The sequence below is a fragment of the Electrona antarctica genome (assembly GCF_951216825.1).
Source record: "Electrona antarctica genome assembly, chromosome: 11".
In the NCBI taxonomy this organism is placed as follows: Eukaryota; Metazoa; Chordata; class Actinopteri; order Myctophiformes; family Myctophidae; genus Electrona; species Electrona antarctica.
The window spans coordinates 39313131-39336725 of NC_136792.1; the positions used below are offsets into that span (position 1 = coordinate 39313131).

Genomic DNA, 23595 nt, shown 5'->3' on the forward strand with positions numbered 1-23595 from the left:
GGATGTGCGTTTTTTTAGGCTATGATCTAGTATGGTTTTTCGGCACGTTTTGGTATAGCTAGGCTATAGCACATACTGCAGTCTGCAGAGCATTTATTTTTGAATCATGATTATGATTATTTTGATCATATAAACAAAAATAAAAACGGTATGTAACAGCAACCTTCACTCGTGTAAAAGTGCAGACTGCTCCACATACCCAAATGCGCATCGATGGCCGCGTAGAAATGTACCGTCGAGAGAGAGACTGTATATCACCGACAAAGCAAATTATATATATAGCCTACAACACATCTGCATAACTGCATTAAGTTACAACTGTTGGCTATGACCCTCATTCACGCAATAGCCTGCAAGCCGAGATCGGACTTTATATATAGCGTCTTCGTGCGATTTATTAAAAAAAAACACAATAAAAAATGAAGAAGCTAATTCGGATTACACGGATATTATTATTATATTAAAGCCTATTACCGATGTTAATCATTAATCGCAAATGTAGTTTACAAATGAGCCTAAATGAAATAAGTTGCCTTTATATTGCTTCTCTGTCGCTTTTTGATTCAATTTAACATGGCAGTTCACTTATCGAATTCGTTCACATGTCATACGTGTTTGTAGCCTATAACGGTCCTATAATCTATCTAGCTCAACAACAGAAACACAACACTGACAACAGTCAGCCTACCTTGAGGTTTTCAAAAGGCACTTGGCGCCAGCCATCCCGTCCATAATACCGTCCCAAAAAGCCCAAACTGTCCGAGCCGTTCGTTGTGATTATTAGATCCTATAGATTGCAAAGAAAGCGCGGCGATGCGTATAACTGTCTGTTATGGAGAGACAGCCGCTCTTTTTATTAGTCCAGATGATGCTTATAGGCTACTTAACCCCAGCCGAAGAAAGACTGAAGGAATTCGATTAACTGTAGCCTGTCTGCGCAGCAGCAGCAGCACAGTAGGCTACCTCACTCTAGTGGCAACGCGCAAGCTTCTGCTTCTCTCTCTCTCACACACACACACACACTCAGAGTCACACTCACACTCTCTCTCACACACACACACTCTCTCTCTCTCTCTCTCTCTCTCTCTCTCTCTCTCTCTCTCTCTCTCTCTCACACACACACACACACACACACACACACACACACACGCGCACGCACGCACGCACGCACGCACGCACGCACGCACACACACACCCGAGCAATGTATTCTGCTCTGAACTAAAGCCTAGCCTGGAGGAACCTGATGGAAACAAGTCTTAAAGTGCTTTTCATGGTTTCATCCTCATAGCAGTTATTTATTGACTTTTATTGAATCCTAAAAACAGACCAGTGTAGGGAGTAGGTACAGGTCTGTCCACACGGGGAGCGACTTCCGACTGACGCACCTGTTCAATGAGAGGCAATCGTCGGTGTAAAACGTGTACGTCACCAAGAGGGGGGCGGCGTCTGAAAAGCTAGCGGCGCCATTATTGTGGGCTTTAAACTCTAGCCCACATCACTCAGAATAGAGTGACGGTGGTATGTTTTTGTAAATATTGAGCTCGTTCTTGGCGACAACATAGTGAACCAACACCAGGATAGAAAGAACGTCGGGCCCAAATACATTACAAGGACAAGGAAAATTTCGTGAACAAACACGGCTGTGCTTATAGATACTTTGTGTTGAACGTTATGTCTCTGCGCCCGTGAGCCGTACAGCCGAGATCCAAGCCATTCTACGTCTTTTTGTAAACTCGTCAATCTGTGTTCCTTGATGCTGTCTCCATGCTGGAAAGCTGAAAATCTAATTACGTTTTCTGGCTCATTCCCTCAACGTGACCCACTGTGGCACTTATTTACTGAGCAAGTCTGCACCATTGTGAGGTCAGTTTAAAAAAAGAACGTATACAAGCACACCGGATAGTCGCTCAATGTAAACAAACCAGACAAGCCAACAAGTATGGCGGCCGCTACCACGTGACACATATGTTGACGCCCCCTCAAGGAGATTTTGGTACACGCTATATTCAGGTAGGTGGAGCGCAGCCAATTTGACGTGTGCAACATCCTGACATTGTCTCATTAGTGATTCACACAACTTTCTTTCACAAGATGAATGCATTGCACCCCTGCAGACTCGTCGGGTACGCATAGCGTAGGCGCAGGCGTAGCAGGTGCATGGGTGTATTGTCGCCTTAATTATGTCCTCTTCTGCTGATTTCACTTCAAAGCTGATAGCAGCAGCGTTGAGTATAATGTGTGTACAGTACACGACTACACATTGTGTACGTGTGTGTGCGCGCACACGCGTGTGTGCCGCGTGCGTGAGTGTGTGTATCTACACATAAAGAAAACCCAAATCATCACTTGACTCCCATGTGTTACACTTCAGTCAATCACCTCACCTTGACCACCATCCATCGTCCGCTCAGGGATGGCTGGACGGGAACCATAACTTTAAGACGGGGTGAAATGGTTAATTTGGGCATTTTATTTTGAAGTTTCAGCTTGAAACGCTGGCTCTGAAGTTTCTGAACTAATCGCCCTTCAGGCAATGGGACGGTAGCTATGCTACACGCAGGACGCATGGAGTGTGTTTGTCAGATAGTCAGCCAGTTTACTGCTATGTGGCTATATCCTATATCAAACAATGCTTTATTTTTCAGACCCAGGGAGATCCATATCATAGAAGAATAAAATGCATATAATAGGCCTACAGTACAAATCACACAGTACAATTTAAAATAAAATAAAATACCGGTTTTCAATGTCCGCCAGTGCTTCCACAATTTGGAAGAGAATCTATACAAACTGTATACAGGGTTAGTCACAGCAGTAATGTCTCAGTTGCTCTGCACATACATTTCAAGTTACTTAAAACGTCTGGGCAAGTTGGTGCCCCGACACTTACAAACATATGGCTATAGCACTGGAGCTTCTTGGAGCTCCTAGCAGCAGCCTCATACTATCATTATACGCCACCTTGAGTCTTCTCATGCTCTCTTGCTTATACCGACACCACAAATGAGCAGTATACAAGGAAGTGCAATATGCCTTAAAAAGTGCGATACAGAACACATGCTGAACTTGCGACACAGTGTATTTGCTTGAGCATACAGCTTTCTATGTTGTTTAAAAATGTCCCTGTCATCAGAGAGGTCATCTGGAATAACATGTCCCAGGTACACATACTCATTACCTATAATGTTTTCAGATACATATTTTAGAGTGATGATTAAGTTTAAACCGAGTGATACACTGTCTGGATGTCATCTTGAATGAGATAAAAACGAGTAGTTTGTAATCAAAACCAGCTGTGTTTGGAGGACGATGCAGCAATGGGAATCAAACGGGTGAGCTTCATTATTATTGGCTTTTATTGATGTGGGCCTCGACGTCATCACGCAGGACGTTTTCGTTTTCAGGAAGTATTTAAAATGTGATTTTATGGACTTTTTATATAAAAATACACAAACATGAAAAATGTCCCTTTTCTTTGGCATCCATTGTTAGCGATGCTGCTGGTGAGGCTGCTGAGGCTGGGAGAGTTGTGGTGTGGTTGGTTCAGGTACACACTGTAAAAACCATGGGTGTATACAAGTGTAAAAGCGGGTGCATTTTGTATTACTCTGAGTTCAATCTTCACTCAGGGTTTTTGTGGAGCAACTGCTTTAACAGCAGGGGTCCTGAGACTCCTGACAAGCCTGCATAAATATCAGACCGAGCCGGAGAGAGAGAGAGAGAGAGAGAGAGAGAGAGAGAGAGAAAGAAAAAAAAACAGAAAGCAGGAATCGTATTTTTAAAGGCACAGTCAGGGACTGTTGGTGAGGACTGACAGTCCCTGCAGGGCAGAGAACTCAGACCTGCCTGAATGCATGGCATATGCAAAGGCATAAGTCTAAACGTATGTAATTTAGATAGCATATTATGTAGACATAGCATTCTATAGTGTATATTCATAGTTTCATTGAACGATGTTAGTCTCTCAGGTAACTTATGATCCTTGATGACATTGTCTATGCATTTGATGTATTACCATGTGTTGTTCTTGCTTACTGTAAATTGCTCTGGATTAAGAGTGTCTGCTAAATGCCTGTTATACAGGATGGGATGTTAAAATGAGAAGGTGCTGATGGAAGGTGCTGATGGACTTCGAGTGCCTCGGGGCCTGGGCTGCCTCAGCTGAGCGGGATCTGGGGGTTCGGAGAGCGCTTGCCTGGAAGGCCTTGCACGGGATGAGGAGAGTGTGGAAATCAGACATGGGAGAAGACCTTAAGAGGTGGCTGTTCATAGCTACTGTGGAGTCAGTACTGCTATATGGGGCCGAGACATACAAAAAAAAATACAAGTACCTCACAGTACAACAGGAAAAAGCCCTGGATGGAGTCTACACAAGAATGCTACGAATGGCACGTGTTTGTGTGAGTACGTGTGCATGCGTGCATGTGTCTGAATAACAGACAGCGAAGGGGAGTTTTTGATTTGTAAAGTGTAAAAAAACAAGAATAGTTTTTTGTCATGGATGAAGTCATTCGCAGTAAATTGTTCTACTCGTCACTTCTGTATTTACTTTATCTGCCCTCTGAGTCAGTAAAACAACAACAAATGCAATTGCATGAGCAGAGATAAGATTTAAGAACACAGATGTAGAGTGAAGATGCAGGCTGCCATAGGGACGTGTGTGTGTGTGTGTGTGTGTGTGTGTGTGTGTGCGTCTGTATAGTGTGCATGCCTGCGTGGCGTACATGCGAGTGTTGTTGCACTCTGCATGTTGTTATATGGGACGGAGAAACAGAAGGTGACAAAGACAGAAATAGCTTCATTTCTGACTTGACAGTCTTCAAAGATGAAAGTCACAGAATAAGCACTCCACTTTACACTGAGCTGTATAAAGGTTTGTGTGTGTGTGTGTGTGTGTGTGTGTGTGTGTGTGTGTGTGTGTGTGTAAGGGACGGATTAAAGTGAAAAAGGGCCCTGTGCACAAATTGCAAAGCCCCACCTCCCCCCTGGAAGGCGCCGTTATTTTTCCCTAATGTGTTTGGTACGGGTTTTTAACTGTCAATAGCAGCCTAACGTCTAACGGTAAGGCTGACTGAATAGATGTGGATGTGTTGGATGAAACTCAAATTGAACTTTACTCAGGTATCTAGTTTAGTTTGTCACTGTCCGACCTTCCTAGTCTGTGTTATTCAAGAAAAACGGGCGATAATGGCCAAAACCGAAAATTGTCCGTTTTCAAGATGTTTTCACCATTATTTCTGGAATGGAAAGTCCAATCTGTTCAGTTCAAAGCTTGTTGGAAGCGTGACTTTGAGGACATTCTTAATCCAAGGGCCCCCATTAGCTCAGGGCCCCTGTGCACGTGCACACTTGGCACAAGCCATAATTCGCTTGCGCGCGTGACTGTGCGTGCACGTGCGTGTGCGTACAGGGGAGTGATTCAAGAAGAAGCCCATGTTTGTTTTATAGTAGTTTTTCGTTTAATTATTTTTTCAGAACACAATTATAAATGGTTGCAATCTGACAGATTCCGAGCCAAGATTTAATAGTCAATTCACAGACTGGAGCAAAAAATATTAGTCAAACATTATGGTTTAGCTATTTCCATCTGGTGTAAATGCCCCAAGAGCACAATTATAAAACCTGTCAAATCATAGCTACCAAATAAAAGTGCGTAAAAAGTAAAGTTTTACAGGATCATTATGTATACAACATTAATCTGATATGCCTACCTTCAGGCAATGGCGAATGCCCGGGTGATAGCCAGCCAGCCAGCCAGCCAGCCAGCCAGCCAACCAGCCAGCCAGCCAGCCAGTGATGTGTATCCCACGCACATAGCGGCAATTCGTGTTTTTGCCTTGTCTGTGTCCTTGTTTATTTTTTGCCTTTATTGATAGATACAGTAGGTTGACAGGAAACGGGGAGAGATGGGGGGAAGAGGCACACAGGTCGTCGGCATCGGGACTCGAACCCGTGACACGCTGTCAGGCTGGACTACCAGCCTAGGTGCCTGGACCGCTAGGCCGGCCCGGGCGGTGTGTCCTTGTTTCTGATCAATTTGGTGCTTCATTGAGCAGTTGGTCTGCCTAGTCCCAACTATCTTCCCTTCTCGTTGCCTTAAGTTCACCCCTCCCCCTCCACCTTCCTCAGTGCAGCTCACCTCTACAGCCAGCCAGTCAGTCAGTCAGTGCAGCTCACCTCTTCAGCCAGCCAGTCAGTCAGTGCAGCTCACCTCTACAGCCAGCCAGTCAGTGCAGCTCACCTCTTCAGCCAGCCAGTCAGTCAGTGCAGCTCACCTCTTCAGCCAGCCAGTCAGTGCAGCTCACCTCTACAGCCAGCCAGTCAGTCAGTGCAGCTCACCTCTACAGCCAGCCAGTCAGTCAGTGCAGCTCACCTCTACAGCCAGCCAGTCAGTCAGTGCAGCTCACCTCTACAGCCAGCCAGTCAGTCAGTGCAGCTCACCTCTACAGCCAGCCAGTCAGTCAGTGCAGCTCACCTCTTCAGCCAGCCAGTCAGTCAGTGCAGCTCACCTCTACAGCCAGCCAGTCAGTCAGTGCAGCTCACCTCTTCAGCCAGCCAGTCAGTCAGTGCAGCTCACCTCTTCAGCCAGCCACCACAGGAGGAAAGTTTCGTTTCCTCGCAAACCCTGCAGGGATCTCCTCCAACTGCTCTTTAAAGAGCGTCTGGTCTGCTTGTCAGTCAGTTTGACCCACATCTCCAAGCCTGCCCTCCTGCATGCCGAAGCTCCTGTGAGACTCAATATGTGCACATTTAGCTGTGTGACCAACAAGGACACAGGTGCGGTACGGCAGCAGGTGTTCAACTGCTGACGATGAGCCCCTGCAGCTACCTCGCAGCCCACATGCAGTCGGCACAAAGTGGCGCTAAAATAGAATGCAGGTGTCCTGCTACCAACTGCCCTGCAGGCTGCGAACCATGACTGGGAGAAATACAACAATGTGCGAACATAGCAGTAAGATTTGTGAACTGCTGCGATAAATGGTTAGCCATTGATGCAACGTCCACCCTAACGACTACTACATTTTAAATGTTAGCCTTTTTTCTTGCTGCTATTTGTCCCAAAATGACATATAATGACGCAATGTGACATACCAGTAACTCATAGTTTACTCAATGCTGTACCCTGCAACTGTATATACTCACACTAGACATATGTTTTCTCATGCCAATAAAGCTCCTTTGAATTGAATTGAATGTGTGCAGTCAGTCTGTGGGTGAACTCTCTGTACATTGTTCTGTGTGCAGCCAGTCTGGGAGTGAAGTGTCCCCGTTTTTCCTACCCGATTTCTCCCCAGTGAGGAGTGGGAGGGGCTGGGGGCCGTCTGGACGGTAGACGGTGTGGAACTTGAAGGACAACGGGACAAAACTTTGGCGAAAACAGAAGCGCAACACGAGGATAAAGGAAACATTCAGTAGCCTACAAATGTCCATTTTGCTAATTCACAACAACAACTACTACTACTTTGGTGTTGAAACTTTGAATTTCTCTAACTATAAACTTTCACGACAGCAGACAGCCTATGTACAAATATCATTTATGAAAGGCTACTACAGTTAAGTCAACTAAAACAGTTGTAAAGGTTGTTTGCTGTAGTAAATAAGGCAGTGTGTTTGAATCTGCATACAGGGCTCTCGCCCTCCCACCCCTCACTCTCCCCCTCCCACCCCTCACTCTCGCCCTCCCACCCCTCACTCTCGCCCTCCCACCCCTCAGTGGGGAGAAATCGGGTAGGGAAAATGGGGATGCGGGAGTGAAGCAGCACAGATTGCAGTGTAACAGAAACAATCCGGATGGCATGGCGGTTCATCCCCTCCAGGAACTCTCATTGTGCGAGTCGTCCTGACCCATATTCATTAAAGCAATGTTATGTAGGACAAACGATGATGAAAGGAATGGAGTCTATATTGGATTTTTAAATTAAACAAATGGTGAACGTTAAAACCTAAACAAAAATGTGGTAAAGACCGTAAGATTGAGTGAGCAAGCTAGTGACAGAGTTACCGTGTGGGAGTCCCCAGGGGGTCCCTCTACTGTACTGTACTGTCACAGTACTGTAGAGTAACACCCCAAATGAATCATCATATATACTGTGTGTGTGTGTGTGTGCCGTGCGTGTGTGTGTGTGTGTGTGTGTGTGTGTGTGTGTGTGTGTGTGTGTGTGTGTGTGTTAGGCTGCACAAGTGACACTATTTTCGTGCTCGTACACAGCCAGGGACACAGCCAGGCAGCCGGGACACACATAGCTGTATATAGGAGTTGCACCACTCAAAAAGAGGGAGAATGGATTCTGCATCTGATGTATCCCTTTGAAATCCTTTGGCTTTAATCACTGCATGAATAGCAGAGAGAGAGAGGAGTGTGTAGTGAAGGGAATACAGACAGACAGACAGACAGACAGACAGACAGACAGACAGACAGACAGACCACACCCCCACCCTGGCTCACACACACTGTATAATCAAAAACAAAAATGGTGTCCTATATGTGAAGTCACCTTTGGAGCCTGTCTTAGTCAGAGAAATTGTTCAGACCATAATTGAGAAACCTTTGAACATTTTCCACCTCGGAAGAACACACTTGGTCTTCCTTTCTGTCTTGCTGTGACGTCGCGCTTGCTCCTATTCAGTCATCTCTGGCAGATCATCATTTCCAATGAAGACGCCTGCTCTTACAACTTCTTACACCTGCCTGGCACTAGACAGATGGAACTGACAGAAGCAGGGCTGATGGGATGACTCATAGGGAATACGTATTTACATACAAGCACCTCAACAGTGGGTGCAGGGCCACTAAGGCAATCATGGAAGGAGGTAGCACAGCATTCTTTAGGCAAAGGGATTACTTTATTGAAGACATTTCGATCTCACAGGATCTTTGAACGATCAAAACGTTGTCTTATATAAAGTAATTCCTTTGGCTTTGCCCACCTCCTTCCATGACTCATAGGAAAGTCATTTGGGCATCAAACTCTGTCATCACTGTTATGTCTCTGGGTTACTGTGATGATGTGACTCTTCTATGCAGGCGCATAAAACTACCGTGACGCAGACCACACAATAAGGGCCTTTCTCGGCCCCACCCCTCTCACATTGTTTATATTGTGTTTAGGATCCAAGATGGCCGCATCACCAGGAGGGGGTGGGGCGGAGGTGAGCGGGCGGGGTCGACATGTGCCCTTACTGGGCTGCATTCAAGACACTTGTCTTGTGTCTGACACCTGACTTGTGTCTGAACACAGCTTTGATGGATGTGTTCTCCCCCCATCAAACAAAATGTTTGGTCAAACCAAGTTTGTCGGAGCCCGGTGGTGGCCGGCTGCTAGCAAACACGGAAAGTAAACACGGAAAGTAACTAAGTACATTTACTTAAGTACTGTACAATGTTGAGGTACTTGTACTTTAATTGAGCATGTCCAATTTATTTTTCTCCACTACAATTATTTGAAAACTTGAGTTACTTGAGTTACTTTGGAGATTTTAATTTTGATAAGAAAACATACAATAACCTAAGTAGCCCCTGAGTGGTCATGGTAAGAAAAATAAATCATCTTGTTTGAACAAGATATTATCTTGTTTGAACGAGATATCTTGTTCAAACAAGATATTATCTTGTTCAAACGAGATATCTTGTTCAAACGAGATATTATCTCGTTTGAATGAGATAATTATCTCACTACACCGCAGTGTGTGTGTGTGTGTGTGTGTGTGTGTGTGTGTGTGCGTGCGTGCGTGCGTGCGTGCGTGCGTGCATGCGTGCGTGCGTGGGTGTCAGATTAGTGGCGTTAGAAGTGAGACCCGGGTGTTGAGTGAAATCAGCCCTCAGCGCCTTCTGTCAGTCTATGGGGAGGGGATGGGGAGGGAAGCCTCAACACTGGGCGGGGCTTTTCTTAACCCTCCTCCTTTTTTTGTTTTTTGGGTTGTTATAATCTACTAGAGTCTGGAAAAGCATTCTGGCAGCCAGCTCGTAGCATATGCCTCATTAATTCATCAATTGTCTTTCACTCCATACCTCCTGGGTTCGAATCCTGCTTACGGAATCCTGATCGGAGTGATACCACTCCAGTCTCGCACATACGGCCGCTACGCGAGACTGGTGACATATTGAAGCACTGCCACAGCGCAGATGTAAACACAACCTAGACTACAACACGAAATTATCAGATTGTTGTCCCGCTGCTTCCGGTTCATCGTTTCTGCTTGAGAGAGACCAGATGCAGGTAGGAAGAGTGAACTTGTGAACTCAATACTGCCGCAATCTGGCGGAGTCAGGTTAGGTTAGTCCGATCACCCGTGGAAATTTTAGACCATGGCCGGTTAGTCCGATCACCCGACCATGGCCGGTTAGTCCGATCACCCGACCATGGCCGGTTAGTCCGATCACCCGACCATGGCCGGGTTTGTCCGATCACCCGACCATGGCCGGTTAGTCCGATCACCCGACCATGGCCGGTTAGTCCGATCACCCGACCATGGCCGGTTAGTCCGATCACCCGACCATGGCCGGTTAGTCCGATCACCCGACCATGGCCGGTTAGTCCGATCACCCGACCATGGCCGGTTAGTCCGATCACCCGACCATGGCCGGTTAGTCCGATCACCCGACCATGGCCGGTTAGTCCGATCACCCGATCACCCGACCATGGCTGGTTAGTCCGATCACCCGACCATGGCCGGTTAGTCCGATCACCCGACCATGGCCGGTTAGTCCGATCACCCGACCATGGCCGGTTAGTCCGATCACCCGACCATGGCCGGGTTTGTCCGATCACCCGACCATGGCCGGTCAGTCCGATCACCCGACCATGGCCGGTCAGTCCGATCACCCGACCATGGCCGGTTAGTCCGATCACCCGACCATGGCCGGTCAGTCCGATCACCCGACCATGGCCGGTCAGTCCGATCACCCGACCATGGCCGGTCAGTCCGATCACCCGACCATGGCCGGTAAGTCCGGTTAGTCCGATCAGCCGACCATGGCCGGTTAGTCCGATCAGCCGACCATGGCCGGTTAGTCCGATCAGCCGACCATGGCCGGTTAGTCCGATCAGCCGACCATGGCCGGTTAGTCCGATCACCCGACCATGGCCGGTTAGTCCGATCACCCGACCATGGCCGGTTAGTCCGATCACCCGACCATGGCCGGTTAGTCCGATCACCCGTGGATTACTGTGAGGTTAGGTTTCTGGTTTAAGGACTTCAGCGTTTTGTACCATACTATTGTATGCATAAGTACAGAACAAAGAATGTTCTGTTCTGCCCAGACTCTGTTCTTTGTTGAAGAAGAGTCTGGGCAATTATGATTTAGTCTTACTATAAACACTAAAAGTTTCTAAATCTCTGAGCTAACTGGAGGTTAATTGCATTGTATGTAGTCCTAGCACTTTATAGTATATATGTATAGTATAGTATGTATAGTTTATATGTATAGTTTCATTATAATTAATTGCATTTTTATAGCGCTTTTCCAAGTGCTCAAAGCGCTTTACATTCATTCATACATTGGGAGGAGAAGCGGCGAACAGTCGACGCCAGCGTCCTCACTTCCCACATTCATACACCAATGGTGGCAAGCTCACACCGACCAACTCATTGGAGGCAATGTAGGGTGATCAGTGTCTTGCCCAAGGACACTTCGACATGTGGACAGGAGGAGCCGGGATTCGAACCGCCGACCCAGGGATCATTGGACGACCTGCTCTACCTCCTGAGCCACAGCCGCCCTATATTATAGATATTCCACTGTTACGCTCTTAGTTTACGCATGTTTCATGATAACTACTTTTTATGTATGTGATGTATTGCCATGCTTTTTGTTTTTGCTTATTGTAAATCGCTTTGGATTAACACTTTGATTGCTGGAAGATCTCAACAGGCCTATTTGGATGTTGCTGCCATTTAACATTGCACAAAGGCCTTGTTCGGGGGCCCACAGTAAAATGTTCTCTTATAGCGAGAATCACACGCCTACATCAAAAGAAAGCTGAACTTGTCCACTTCAATTAAAAAAATACATTTTGATTTTACCATGTTCCATTCTGGAGATATTGACCTTTTTGCAACACCTGCATTTGCCTGGAAGTGGTTATCTTGAACAGCGAGCAGAGTTATGGATGGTTTAAAGTCAGAGACATTGACAGGCAGATATAAAATTGAACCCAATAAATATCCTATACATCCTATACACCGAATGAAAGCCCTGAATGTGTACTTTTACGAGGAAAACAGTAAACATTGATCCCATCTACAGTTAGACAGTAATTGGTTATTGAATGCAGCTTGTGCCCACCAGATAACTTCAGAGAAGACATGGACGTGAACTCCTCAATATTCACAAAATAAGGCCTATAGCGACATATAAATACTATATACCGTATGAAACAGAAGACTCTCTGCTTTCATAAGAAAAAAACTTCTACTGTAGTAATAATAAAAATCACACCCCTGTGAAGTGAGCGGTGCAACTCTGTCCCATATTGCACCACTCACTTCACATGGGTGTGATTTTTATTATTACTACAGTAGAAGTTTTTTTCTTATGAAAGCAGAGTCTTCTGTTTCATACGGTATATAGTATTTATATGTCGCTATAGGCCTTATTTTGTGAATATTGAGTTCAGGTCCATGTCTTCTCTGCAGTTATATCTGGTGGGCGCAATGTGCATCCACCCAGTATCCAATTTATGACAAACTGTACATGGGATCAATGTTTACTCTTTTCCTCGTAAAAGTACACATTCAGGGCTTTCATTCGATGTATAGGATGTATAGCATATTTATTGTGTTTATTGTTATATCTGCCTGTCAATGTCTGACTATAAACCTTCATAACTATGCTTTCTTTTTGATGATGATTGCCGCCTCGCCTAATCTATCTCACTGCTTTCATTGTTTTGATCGCAGTAACATTGGGGGGGGGGGGGGGGGGGGTCATGGGCACATTGGGCAGCAAAAGTCTTGATCCGTACGGCTATAAAAAGTCCCATTTCACCGTTCGGTTCAGAACTATAGTATAACGGTGAGACGCGTTGTCATCATCAGCTGATTTTGTTTTTCAAGCTAGTGAAGTATATTTACTAACAAGAGAACATGCCTGGGCATGCAGGTTGGAGGCGATGGAGGAAAAAAAAAGATTCCCCCGGCTGTGATGTCAACGACAACGGATCACAACACCACGGTTTAGGACGCGGAAAAGTTCGTTATACATTACACCCGGGTCGATTACGTCCCCGATGCGTTCATTGCGGTCTTATCACTACAATTATAATGAATAAAAAAGCGTTACAATCACACGTCCGAGCGATCTCCGATTATGACGGTTCTGCATGGCGATACGTGATCCACCAACGGAACACTGTCTTGTCGTGGCGGCCCGTCGATACTGTGGTTAGTTCGTAGTATTGTAGGCTCGGGGATCGTTTGGTCGCTACAGTATGAAGAAGGAAACATGCATCTGTCCATGTGTGTTGCAGACGCAATGCAATGCCGATCGGTTGTTTTTTTTCCGAGAGACAGAGCCAGCCAGGACAGAGCCCCCATCTCGCAGGCTCCTCCTGCAGGAGAAACAGGAGGGGAGGGGGGAATCGAGTAGTATAGTGTTGTGTGAAAGCCAATAGCTGGAGGAAAGCCTGGTGAGGCGAGGTTAGGTTAAATTTGATTCTTTTCATACACCGACTGGATCATTCCATGGGCGCGTCCATTTTAGACTGGCTTAGTGGCTTCTACACGTAAAGCGGCCCGCCCTCCTGTTTTCAGGATGGGAGGGGGGGTTTTTTTTTTTGGTTTTTTTTCTGATCACGTGAGCGGGACTAAGCAACAATGATAGGGCGATGGTTCTTCATTGTCCGGGTGGGTAAAAAGATGAATGAAAGTATGCTATAAAAAAGTGATTGAAACGTATTGATACGTGATCCGCACCCGACGTTTGATTAATTGATAACGTATTGATACGCGATCCGCGTTGGGAGTGTTAAGAGCGTCTGCTAAATGCCTAAATTGTAAATTGTAAATTGAGGTCAATGCTTAAAGTGTGATTACCTTTGAGGGGATTAAGTATGTTTACCTACACCCATTACCTACACCCATCAAACCCAATAGGTCAGGATTTGGGGTATAGGGTTAGTAATGTCCTACATACGGTACACGTTCACCCGTGGCTTTGTGCGGTGCCACTCAAAGTGACTACAGGGTTGGGCTTGCTGGATGCATGGGCCACCTCCTTGTATTTCTGTCAGAAGCAGCTGAGGGCTGACTTCACCCGTGTGCCACATGCACGCGGGCACGCACAATACACAATGGCTGTATTAGTGTGAAATGGCTGTGAATGGACACACACACACTTCCTAGCTGGCACTGGGTGGAGGTTATCGGGCACAATTACATCTAATGGGCCAGTTCATCAGGCTAATCACGTCAGATAGTCTCCAACGTTTATTTGTATTTGTCCTTTCCATCTATCTCCCCGCCTCCACCTGTGCACTCGTCATATCGAGACGTTATGATTATGAGAACACCTGATTATTATAATCATTCGGAAAGGTTAACAACTGACAGACTCATTATGTCCCTCTGAAGCAGCTGTTGTTCGTTAATTACGGTAATTACGTTGCTGACCAATCACTGACTCTCTTGTTTACGGGCTTCCTCAAACATTTGACCTTTAGCCGTCATTGGCTAGCTGCTCGTTGGTCAAACGTATACTGGACTAGCTGTAAGATCCAGAGTGTTCATATACTAACTCTGAGAGTGTACAAATGGAACCAAATGGACCCATACAGGTCCATTTGGTTTGATTTGTACACTCTCAAAAAGAAAGAAACCTCAAGGAGAAAAACACAATAAAGTCAAGAGACTTATTTCCATTGTGGTCCTCCTTGGTCTAACTGGGCAAACAAAATATAAAACAAATTACAAACAAATTAACAAGCAACTGACATTCTGCAAACATTTTCTTAAAAGCCAGGATTTTACATTTTTCTTAAAGATGGAGTGCCATGATTTTGGTATTTTTTCTGGTTGTTTGTGTTTATGAGGTGACAGTAATTCATTAGACCCCTTGGTGTGGTTGTTATGTGCAATGTTGTCTTCCCTGGAGGCTGAAACCTTGACTTTCAAAAGTACCAATGGAAAAAACACTGATATAGTGACATCACAATATCATCCCCTCCCCTAACCCCTCCCCCTTTATCATACAACAACCGCTGTAGGTGTGGCTTCAGTTCAGGTGGATCACCACCCATCACCATCCACCAGGCAAACCAACTGGTGGGTGTGTCCACATTAAAATGATATTTTAACAAATATTGTGCTTTTTTGAGAAAATAAATCTTCCTCCTTATATAATAATAATCCCTGATAATCATGTTTTAGGCTGGAAAAAAATCACGGCACTAGTCACTTTTAAAATGACTAATGTCCTTTATCGCTAGGGGTAACGTATTACAGTTTGTAGCTTCACCGTTACATTATAGTCACTGTGTCAATGAATGAATGAATCAATCAATCAATCAATCAATCAATCAATCAATCAATCAATCAATCAATCAATCAATGACAAGCTAGTCTTGCGTTACCAGACTGTTGCCTCTCGCAATTTCCAAATGCTTTCTATAAAGCATTCGGAGATTGTGGAATAGTTGTCTGGATACGCAAGACTAATGTCGAGCAGAAACCTAGTAATAGTATCTCCATATTTCAACTTCTTACTTATTTTCATGTCATACAGTGTCCCACAAAAGTAGCAAAAATAGCTGATCTACAAGCTCACAACACATTGCAGTGTCACAATGCGTCGCCATGCGACACATTGTGAGCTTGTAGATCGGCTATTTTCAAATCGCCCAAATGTATATAGGGTTAATGTATGTTTTGTAATAATATTCAAAATCTACAAAATAACTAGTAACTAAAGTTAAAGTACTGGAAATCGTAAATACTCGAGTAAAGTTACCAGTGGTAATTTACAAGCACTTTACCTTTTACTTTGCCATTTACAGAAAAGTATAGCAGTTTTGGATTCCACCAGACAGCGATGAGATCTGAAAGGAGCAATTATCCGTTACATTTCTGACCCTGAGTGCAAGAAGGAAAGGGTGTTATATCACCCATAGGATCTCTCCACCCTGTGATGACGTGCTTTGGCACATTTTGTCATGACGTTATCTCCCTTTCTTATGTGACAGGTTGTGCTTACGGCCCCTCGGAGAGGGATTATATATAGAGGTGTATTATACCGACCTGCTAACCTCCTCAGCTAACCTCTCTTCTTCCAAAAATCCATTGTTCACCGCTAGCAGAGTCAAGCCTTGCAACCCGAAACAAAATCAATCATGACCACCTTGAACTTCTGACCAATCACGTTGTGCAGACTTGGAGATTGGGACTGGAGACTGGAGATAATATGACTCTGCGAGATCATAGAACAAGTGATATTAAAACAGTATTTTCACAAGCGGACATATTATCGGGCACATCATTTCTTAGTTTTAATACGCAGTAAAATCCTGAGTTTTAATTTGGATGATAGAGGTTAAAAGAAAAGAAAATGCCATTACTAAGTTGATAAGGAAAAGATCCCAGCTCCATATATTATTTTGACCTGAAACTGTGATCTTATGTTATTATCTTATGTCTTATCTTATTATAGGGTGTATGCCGCATACAGTAGCTATAGCTATAATTATAAAATATAAGGGGTAGGGTTGGTGGTGAGGTAGTTACAAATTGATTTGACAATTAATACAGAGGATTTTACTGTGTAAGGTCAGCACCATATGCTATGATTATAAAGCAATACGGATTAGCACCAAAGATTATTCATACATAAAGGGTTCTTCTGATTAAAATATTAATAGCGCTGACTGAGACTATAGCAGTTCAGAGCTCTACACAGTACTACAGTATAGCTTGTGGCTGGTGGTGACAGATTGTGGTTCCTTCAGTACTACAGTATACTGTAGCTGTGGCTGGTGGTGACAGATTGTGGTTCCTTCCGGTAGAATGCTGTGATACTGCCTGCAGGGCAGGGCAGGCTGGGCCCAGACCCAGCCTGAGGGCCTGAGCCAGCCAACTTTATAGCCAAGTCTGGACCAGGCTTGCAGGATAATATAAGGACAACTGTCAAAGAAGTACAGCAATGCAAGTGTAGTGATTGGCGTCGAGCTGGGATCGAACCTGCAGTCTACCACTCGGCAAACCGAGTTGTTGTGGCCAGGTCTTGTGTGGGAATAAGATATGTAACGCACATCCTCCATTCTTGGTGCTGAGCCTGTTAAAACGCCTGTTAAAACTGTTGCGAGCCCCTGCTATTTTCTGCTTTTTTCCAGGTCTTGTGTGGGGCACTACATCTACCCCCTCAGTTTTTTGGAGCACGTCCTCATGCTTCACACTACTGCGCAACACCGTTCCCGATATACGCTCAACGAGGCACGTCTTTTCATGTCCCTCCTCACACAAGAACCCCCTCCATGTCCTGCCGACTACGTCGGATGTAGTGATTTCTTCCACTTGGCAAACCAACGCACAACCTACTGTGCCAATATAGAGCCGAGCCCGTTTGACAGAGTTGTTGTGGCCATGGGTCTTGTGTGGGGCAGTACCATACACAAGCACATATTTGTCATTAAACGTCCACCCCCTCCCCCATTCATTTCCAGTGCTAATTAAGGATTAAAAAGTAATATTGATTTGCAGTATAAACAATATGAACTATATGAGAAATGAGTTTCATTATATCTTGCCAGACAAAGCACACATCTTTCAAAACTGCACACAGCAACAGCTGGTCAATAAGATAACTGACCACTGATCATTTAAAGTGTTCCTCATTTTTCAATGTTATATCAAAAAATATATATATATGTTTTATAAAAATATTTGTTATTTCAAACGGGTCCATTATGTACACTCAGAGTTAAATTCAGATTTAACCCCTTTTGGTGTTTTAAACATTATGTTATAATTTAGCTATTGAAAAATAGCAGATCTACAAGCTCATAGCGCGCCACCGCGCGCTACAAGCTTGTAGGTCTGCTATTTTTTGAAAAATCGTGAAAATATTTATTTCAGAAAACTGGAGGATTTAGAAGATTTTTTTAAATTTTTGAGGTCAGGCCTAAATGGGTTAACTGCAGCACTCAGGATTCTGCAATGTATAGTCGCCTTTGCTATATCACTCTGAAGTCATCTGCCTCTGTCGACTGTCGCCATCTTTCTCTCTTCATCTCTGTTGTGCCATTGAATTTCCCCGGCTTCCTTCACACCAATTTCATTTTCCTCCCTCTCGCGACTCTGCACTCTGATTAGCGTCTGCCTAGCTCTAATCCTCCCCGGGGGGCAGAAGAAGCGAGGCTTCCTCCCTTCATTCAGTTAATCCTCCACACAACTGACTGTCCACACACTGACGACTACGTCACTGCATAAGGCACAAGAGAGGCGACGGGTACTTTCTACTTTTGTTCTACTACCCATAATGTGCCCTCTCCCTACGCTCATTCTGTAGCTCCGAGATGACGTCACACCATGGGCACCTCCCACTGGGGTTCAGAAACGGCACATGTTTCCAGAAGGACCCTTTTCTGCACAATTAATCGAAAAAGTGAAGGGCCAAAAAAGTTTTACACTAATATTCAAATTTAGCATCGGCCAAGAAAATCCAAGTTTAAACGGTTACACGAGCGTTTACAGCGGTTGTTTAGTCAGCCGCTTCCATGTTTATCAAGGAAGTTGTGCGTGTGCGTGTGCATGTCGAGTGAACTGAAGTCAGTTGGAAATCTAATTCCACATTCGACCAGGGGAGGCGCCGGGGAGGTGCCGGGGTGGCGCTAAAGCTTTTCAACTTCCTTGAAAAACATGCTAAACAACCGCTGTAAACGCTTGTGTAACCGTTTAAACTTGGATTTTCTTGGCCGATGCTAAGTTTGAATTAGTGTAAAACTTTTTTGGCCCTTCACTTTTTGGATTCATTGTGCAGAAAAGTGTAAGAAGCGTTCCTTGTGGAAACATGCGCCGTTTCTGAACCGCGGTGGGAGGGGCCCAGGGTGTGACCTCATCTCGGAGCTACAGAATGAGTGTAGTGCTGAGGGAACATACTGGGGCTACTACTACTACTACTACCACTACCACTACCACTACCACTACCACTACCACTACCACTACCACTACCACTACCACTACCACTACCACCACCACTACTACTACTACTACTACAACTACTTTAAGTACATTTTGATACCAATACTTTTGAACTTTTACTTTTGTAATTTACTTACTAGTACATTTTGAATTCCGTTTTTTACTTGTAATGGCTTTTACACCACTGATTATTATCCACGTGAGTTTGCTGCGAGGCACAGCCTCAGCGAGCGCTGGCTGCACAGATGGATGATGGGACACCATGCCGGGAGGTGTGTGTGTGTGTGTGTGTGTGTGTGTGTGTGTGTGTGTACCGCCATTGACTACACAACTCAATGTTCATAATTAACAAAGAGAGAAAATGAACAACCAGGTGCTACGACTCCCCAATTCAATTATTAATTCTCAGTGGCAACAGTCTGCACAAGGTAAAAGCCTCGGTATCAATTTAACTATGAGAGTGTACAAAAGTAACCAAGTGGACCCTGTTACAAATGGATCAGTTAGCACTGATGATTTTACTGCAGCACCTGCATGCTATATGAAGCAATATACTGTAGATCAGCACTATGGATTATATTGATTATTGAGGGAGATTTTTTTTTTGCGTGTTTAAAATATTAACAATGCTGACTGACTGAGACCGTGGTTCATGGTCACACACGTGCAGGGAATGGCTGGCATTGACAAGCTGCAAAACCACCAACAATCATTTATAACCACATTCATTTATAACCACACAGGGCGACTGTGGCTCAAGAGGTAGAGCAGGTCGTCCAATGATCCATGGGTCGGCGGTTTGAATCTCGGCTCCTCCTGGCTACATGTCGAAGTGTCCTTGGGCAAGACACTGAACCCCAAATTGCTCCCGATGTGCTGGTTGGTACCTTGCATGGCTTCCGCCGCAATCGGTGTATGTGTGTGAATGGGTGAATGTAATGCACAATCTATGTAAAGCGCCTTGGATAAAGGCGCTATATAAATGCACCATTTACCATTAACTCTGGCATGCTTATTTTCGGTATGTCATTATAGGAGAAAATGTTTCCAAATGTTTTGACTGTGTCCGGGTAGCTCAGTCGGTAGAGCTCTCGCCTTTGGAGCACAACTTCATGGGTTCGATCCCGGGCATCACCAACTCAGCATATGAGTAGCACGGCTTGGGTGCAGCAAGTTGTGCGGTAATAGGTGATGGTAGATGTGGCGCTCCACCTCAACAATCCATCTCCCAGGGGTCTATAGGGCATTGCAACAGGGATAGACTCCATCTCCTATAGGGTCTATAGGCATTGTAATGGGGACAGACTCCATCTCCCAGGGGTCTATAGGGCATTGCAACAGGGATAGACTCCATCTCCTATAGGGTCTATAGGCATTGTAATGGGGACAGACTCCATCTCCCAGGAGTCTATAGGGCATTGTAACGGGGGCAGACTCCATCTCCCAGGGGTCTATAGGACATTGTAACAGGGACAGACTCCATCTCCCAGAGGTCTATATTGCATTGTAACAGGGACAGACTCCATCTCCCAGGGGTCTATATTGCATTGTAACAGGGACAGACTCCATCTCCCAGGGGTCTATATTGCATTGTAACAGGGACAGACTCCATCTCCCAGGGGTCTATATTGCATTGTAACAGGGACAGACTCCATCTCCCAGGGGTCTATATTGCATTGTAACAGGGACAGACTCCATCTCCTATAGGGTCTATAGGCATTGTAATGGGGACAGACTCCATCTCCCAGGAGTCTATAGGGCATTGTAACGGGGGCAGACTCCATCTCCCAGGGGTCTATAGGACATTGTAACAGGGACAGACTCCATCTCCCAGAGGTCTATATTGCATTGTAACAGGGACAGACTCCATCTCCCAGGGGTCTATATTGCATTGTAAGTTGTAACAGGGACAGACTCCATCTCCCAGGGGTCTATATTGCATTGTAACAGGGACAGACTCCATCTCCCAGAGGTCTATAGTGCATTGTAACGGGGGCAGACTCCTGCGTGGTGTTACCGGCTGATACCGACAATCAGCCACTCCCGACCTACTTCTTCTTACTTCTTCTTTTTAGAAAGAAATGCACAAAACACACACCATACTGTATACCAGCCTGTATTTAAAGCTGAGATTCAAATATTATTTTATTTTTCATATTTTTATAAACAGCAACACACAGTGAGCTGGCTGTAGATCTGCCGATTAAAAAAAATGTAATTAAATTTTTGGCTCTAATGACATGCCCAAAAATGGGGATGCCAGTTTGAAATAGTTTATAATGTGTTGTAATGGCTTTTGGTCTCAGGCGTCTTTGTGTCAATGCCACAGGGAGTTATAAAAAGCGAGCAGCGAGTCAGCGAGCCAAACATTTAACAGCATCCAACATAAAATGTGTAACAATGTTTAATAATAAAACAGGATATAACAACTCCATAATTTTGGCAGTGTACTCCTGGTTTGCAGTACCGAATGTGCCAAGAGAGAAGAGCCAATCCGTTTTTCGTTTGTGTTTTTTCCTTGTGATTTCATTTAGCTTTGGCTGCCTTTCGTTTGGTTTGATCGTCGGCTGTTTTCTGTCATCATCGTTTTGGTCCACTGACCGTGTGCTTTTGTATGTAGTAAACTCGAAACACACAAAGTCGAGAGAACAAGATAGATAGATGGAGGAAATTTGACTCAGGAAATGAACAAAGAAAAAAAAAAGCTAATTAAAAAGTAGAGTTCAACTCACTGAGAGGTTAATTTGATAAATTCATTACAAAAATTAGCGATCCGAACGCTAATGCTAATGATGTTTTTCAGCAGCTGCAGCGGCCAGCCCTAGTTGACGACAGTCCTGACGACCAGTGAAGAAGAGAATGAGGATGAGGAGAGAGATCGAGGCCCCTATTCTTCAGGAGGAAAGCTGCTATTCATCAGTGGTGGAAAAAGTATACTCACATTCTTTACTTAAGTAAAAGTAGCAATAGCCTACTGCAATGTACAAGTAGAAGTAGCCTATACTGCAGTCAAAATGTACTAGAGTAAAAGTAGAAAAGTACCTGCATGAGTAAAAGTACTCATTTTGCAGAACTCAAGTTTTCAAATGTGAAAAATCACACCTGTGTCAAGCAGTGGCGTATCCAGGAATTACGTTTTGGACAGACAAGATGTGTTAATTGTCGTCTCCCAGCGCACAATCGTAGCACTAAAGGTTTTCAAAGAGATATACCTGCCAGATGAGTAGTATACAAAGGCTGAAAGGCTTGCATTTACATTACAATGGGTGATCGAGGGTCGTGCTCTACCGCAACGGCCAATCAGCTGTCCGTTCTCAGATCTTGTTTTTGTCCACTTCTTTTCTCATTGTATGGATTTTGGCCAGGCCATAAATGGATTTGGACAGGCGGACGCCTGCCCTCGCCTTATTGTAGATACGCCTCTGGTGTGAAGTGAGGGGCGCTCTTATCGTCGTACATCATGACATAAATTCTCCATTCATTGTCAATGGGAATTTAATGTTTGTGTACGTTAAAAATACCGATTTGCTCGTCGACATATGACGTAAATTCTCCATTCATGGTCAATGGGAATTTTATGTTTGTGTAAGACAAAAATCTACACTAATAGCTGAATTAAAAAATGTCTAAAATTAATTTGAAAATAGCAGGTCTACTGTGACGCATTGTGAGCTTGTAGACCTGCTATTTTCAAAAGGCCGAAATGTAGGGCTGAAGTGGTTAATCTATGTTTTGTAATAATAATCAAAATCTACAAAGTAACGAGTAACTAAGTTGTCAAATAATTGTAGTGGAGTAAAAGTACAATATTTGCCTCTGAAATGTAGTGGAGTAGAAGTAAAGGTAGTGACAATTTGACATACTCAAGTAAAGTACAATTACTTAAAAACTGTACTTATAAGTACAGTACTTAAGTAAATGTACTTAGTTACTTCACACCACTGCTGTTCCTGTTCATAGTAGCAGCACAGTGTGTTGTCTTTATGACCACATCATCACAGTGTGATGGATGCCCAAATGTACGTCCCTATGAGTCACCGCCTCCTCAACCCTGCTTGGGCTAGTTCCCTCTGTCAGTGCCAGGAAGGTGTAAGAGCAGACATCTTCACTGTAGTGTAAATGACTGCCATCACCAGAGATGACTGAACAGGAGTAAGAAAGGAAGGAAGAAAGAGAGGCACAGCTTTCTCAAGGAGTGTACGTGATCTTCTGATCGGTAAGAATGTTCAGGGCATCAATTACTGTTATATAGTCTGAATAATGTCTAGACCTTGGACTAATCTCTATGTCTGGTTGGAACTTAATTTCTGATTTCTGACATTAGTCAAAAATGGCTGCAGCAATCTTGAAAACTAGAAGCCATGTTGAATTTTTACTGCCCACTTCAAGGGAAAAGGCCCGCTCTACTCAGACAGTTTTATATAGTTTCAGGCGTGTGATGGGTGCAGATTCAAAATGAACATATA

At 44.5% G+C, this 23595-nt stretch overlaps 1 protein-coding gene across 1 annotated transcript in view; it reads right to left on the reverse strand.

Moving 5' to 3' along the window:
- The window catches only part of sphkap (SPHK1 interactor, AKAP domain containing), a 50177-nt gene extending 49184 nt beyond the window's left edge, over positions 1 to 993 (reverse strand). Inside the window, exon 1 of the mRNA XM_079514339.1 lies at positions 689 to 993. Coding sequence (XP_079370465.1) covers positions 689 to 732 — 44 coding nt within the window. The 5' untranslated portion in view covers positions 733 to 993. The remainder of the gene's footprint in view (positions 1 to 688) is intronic.
- Positions 994 to 23595: the final 22602 nt, after the last annotated feature.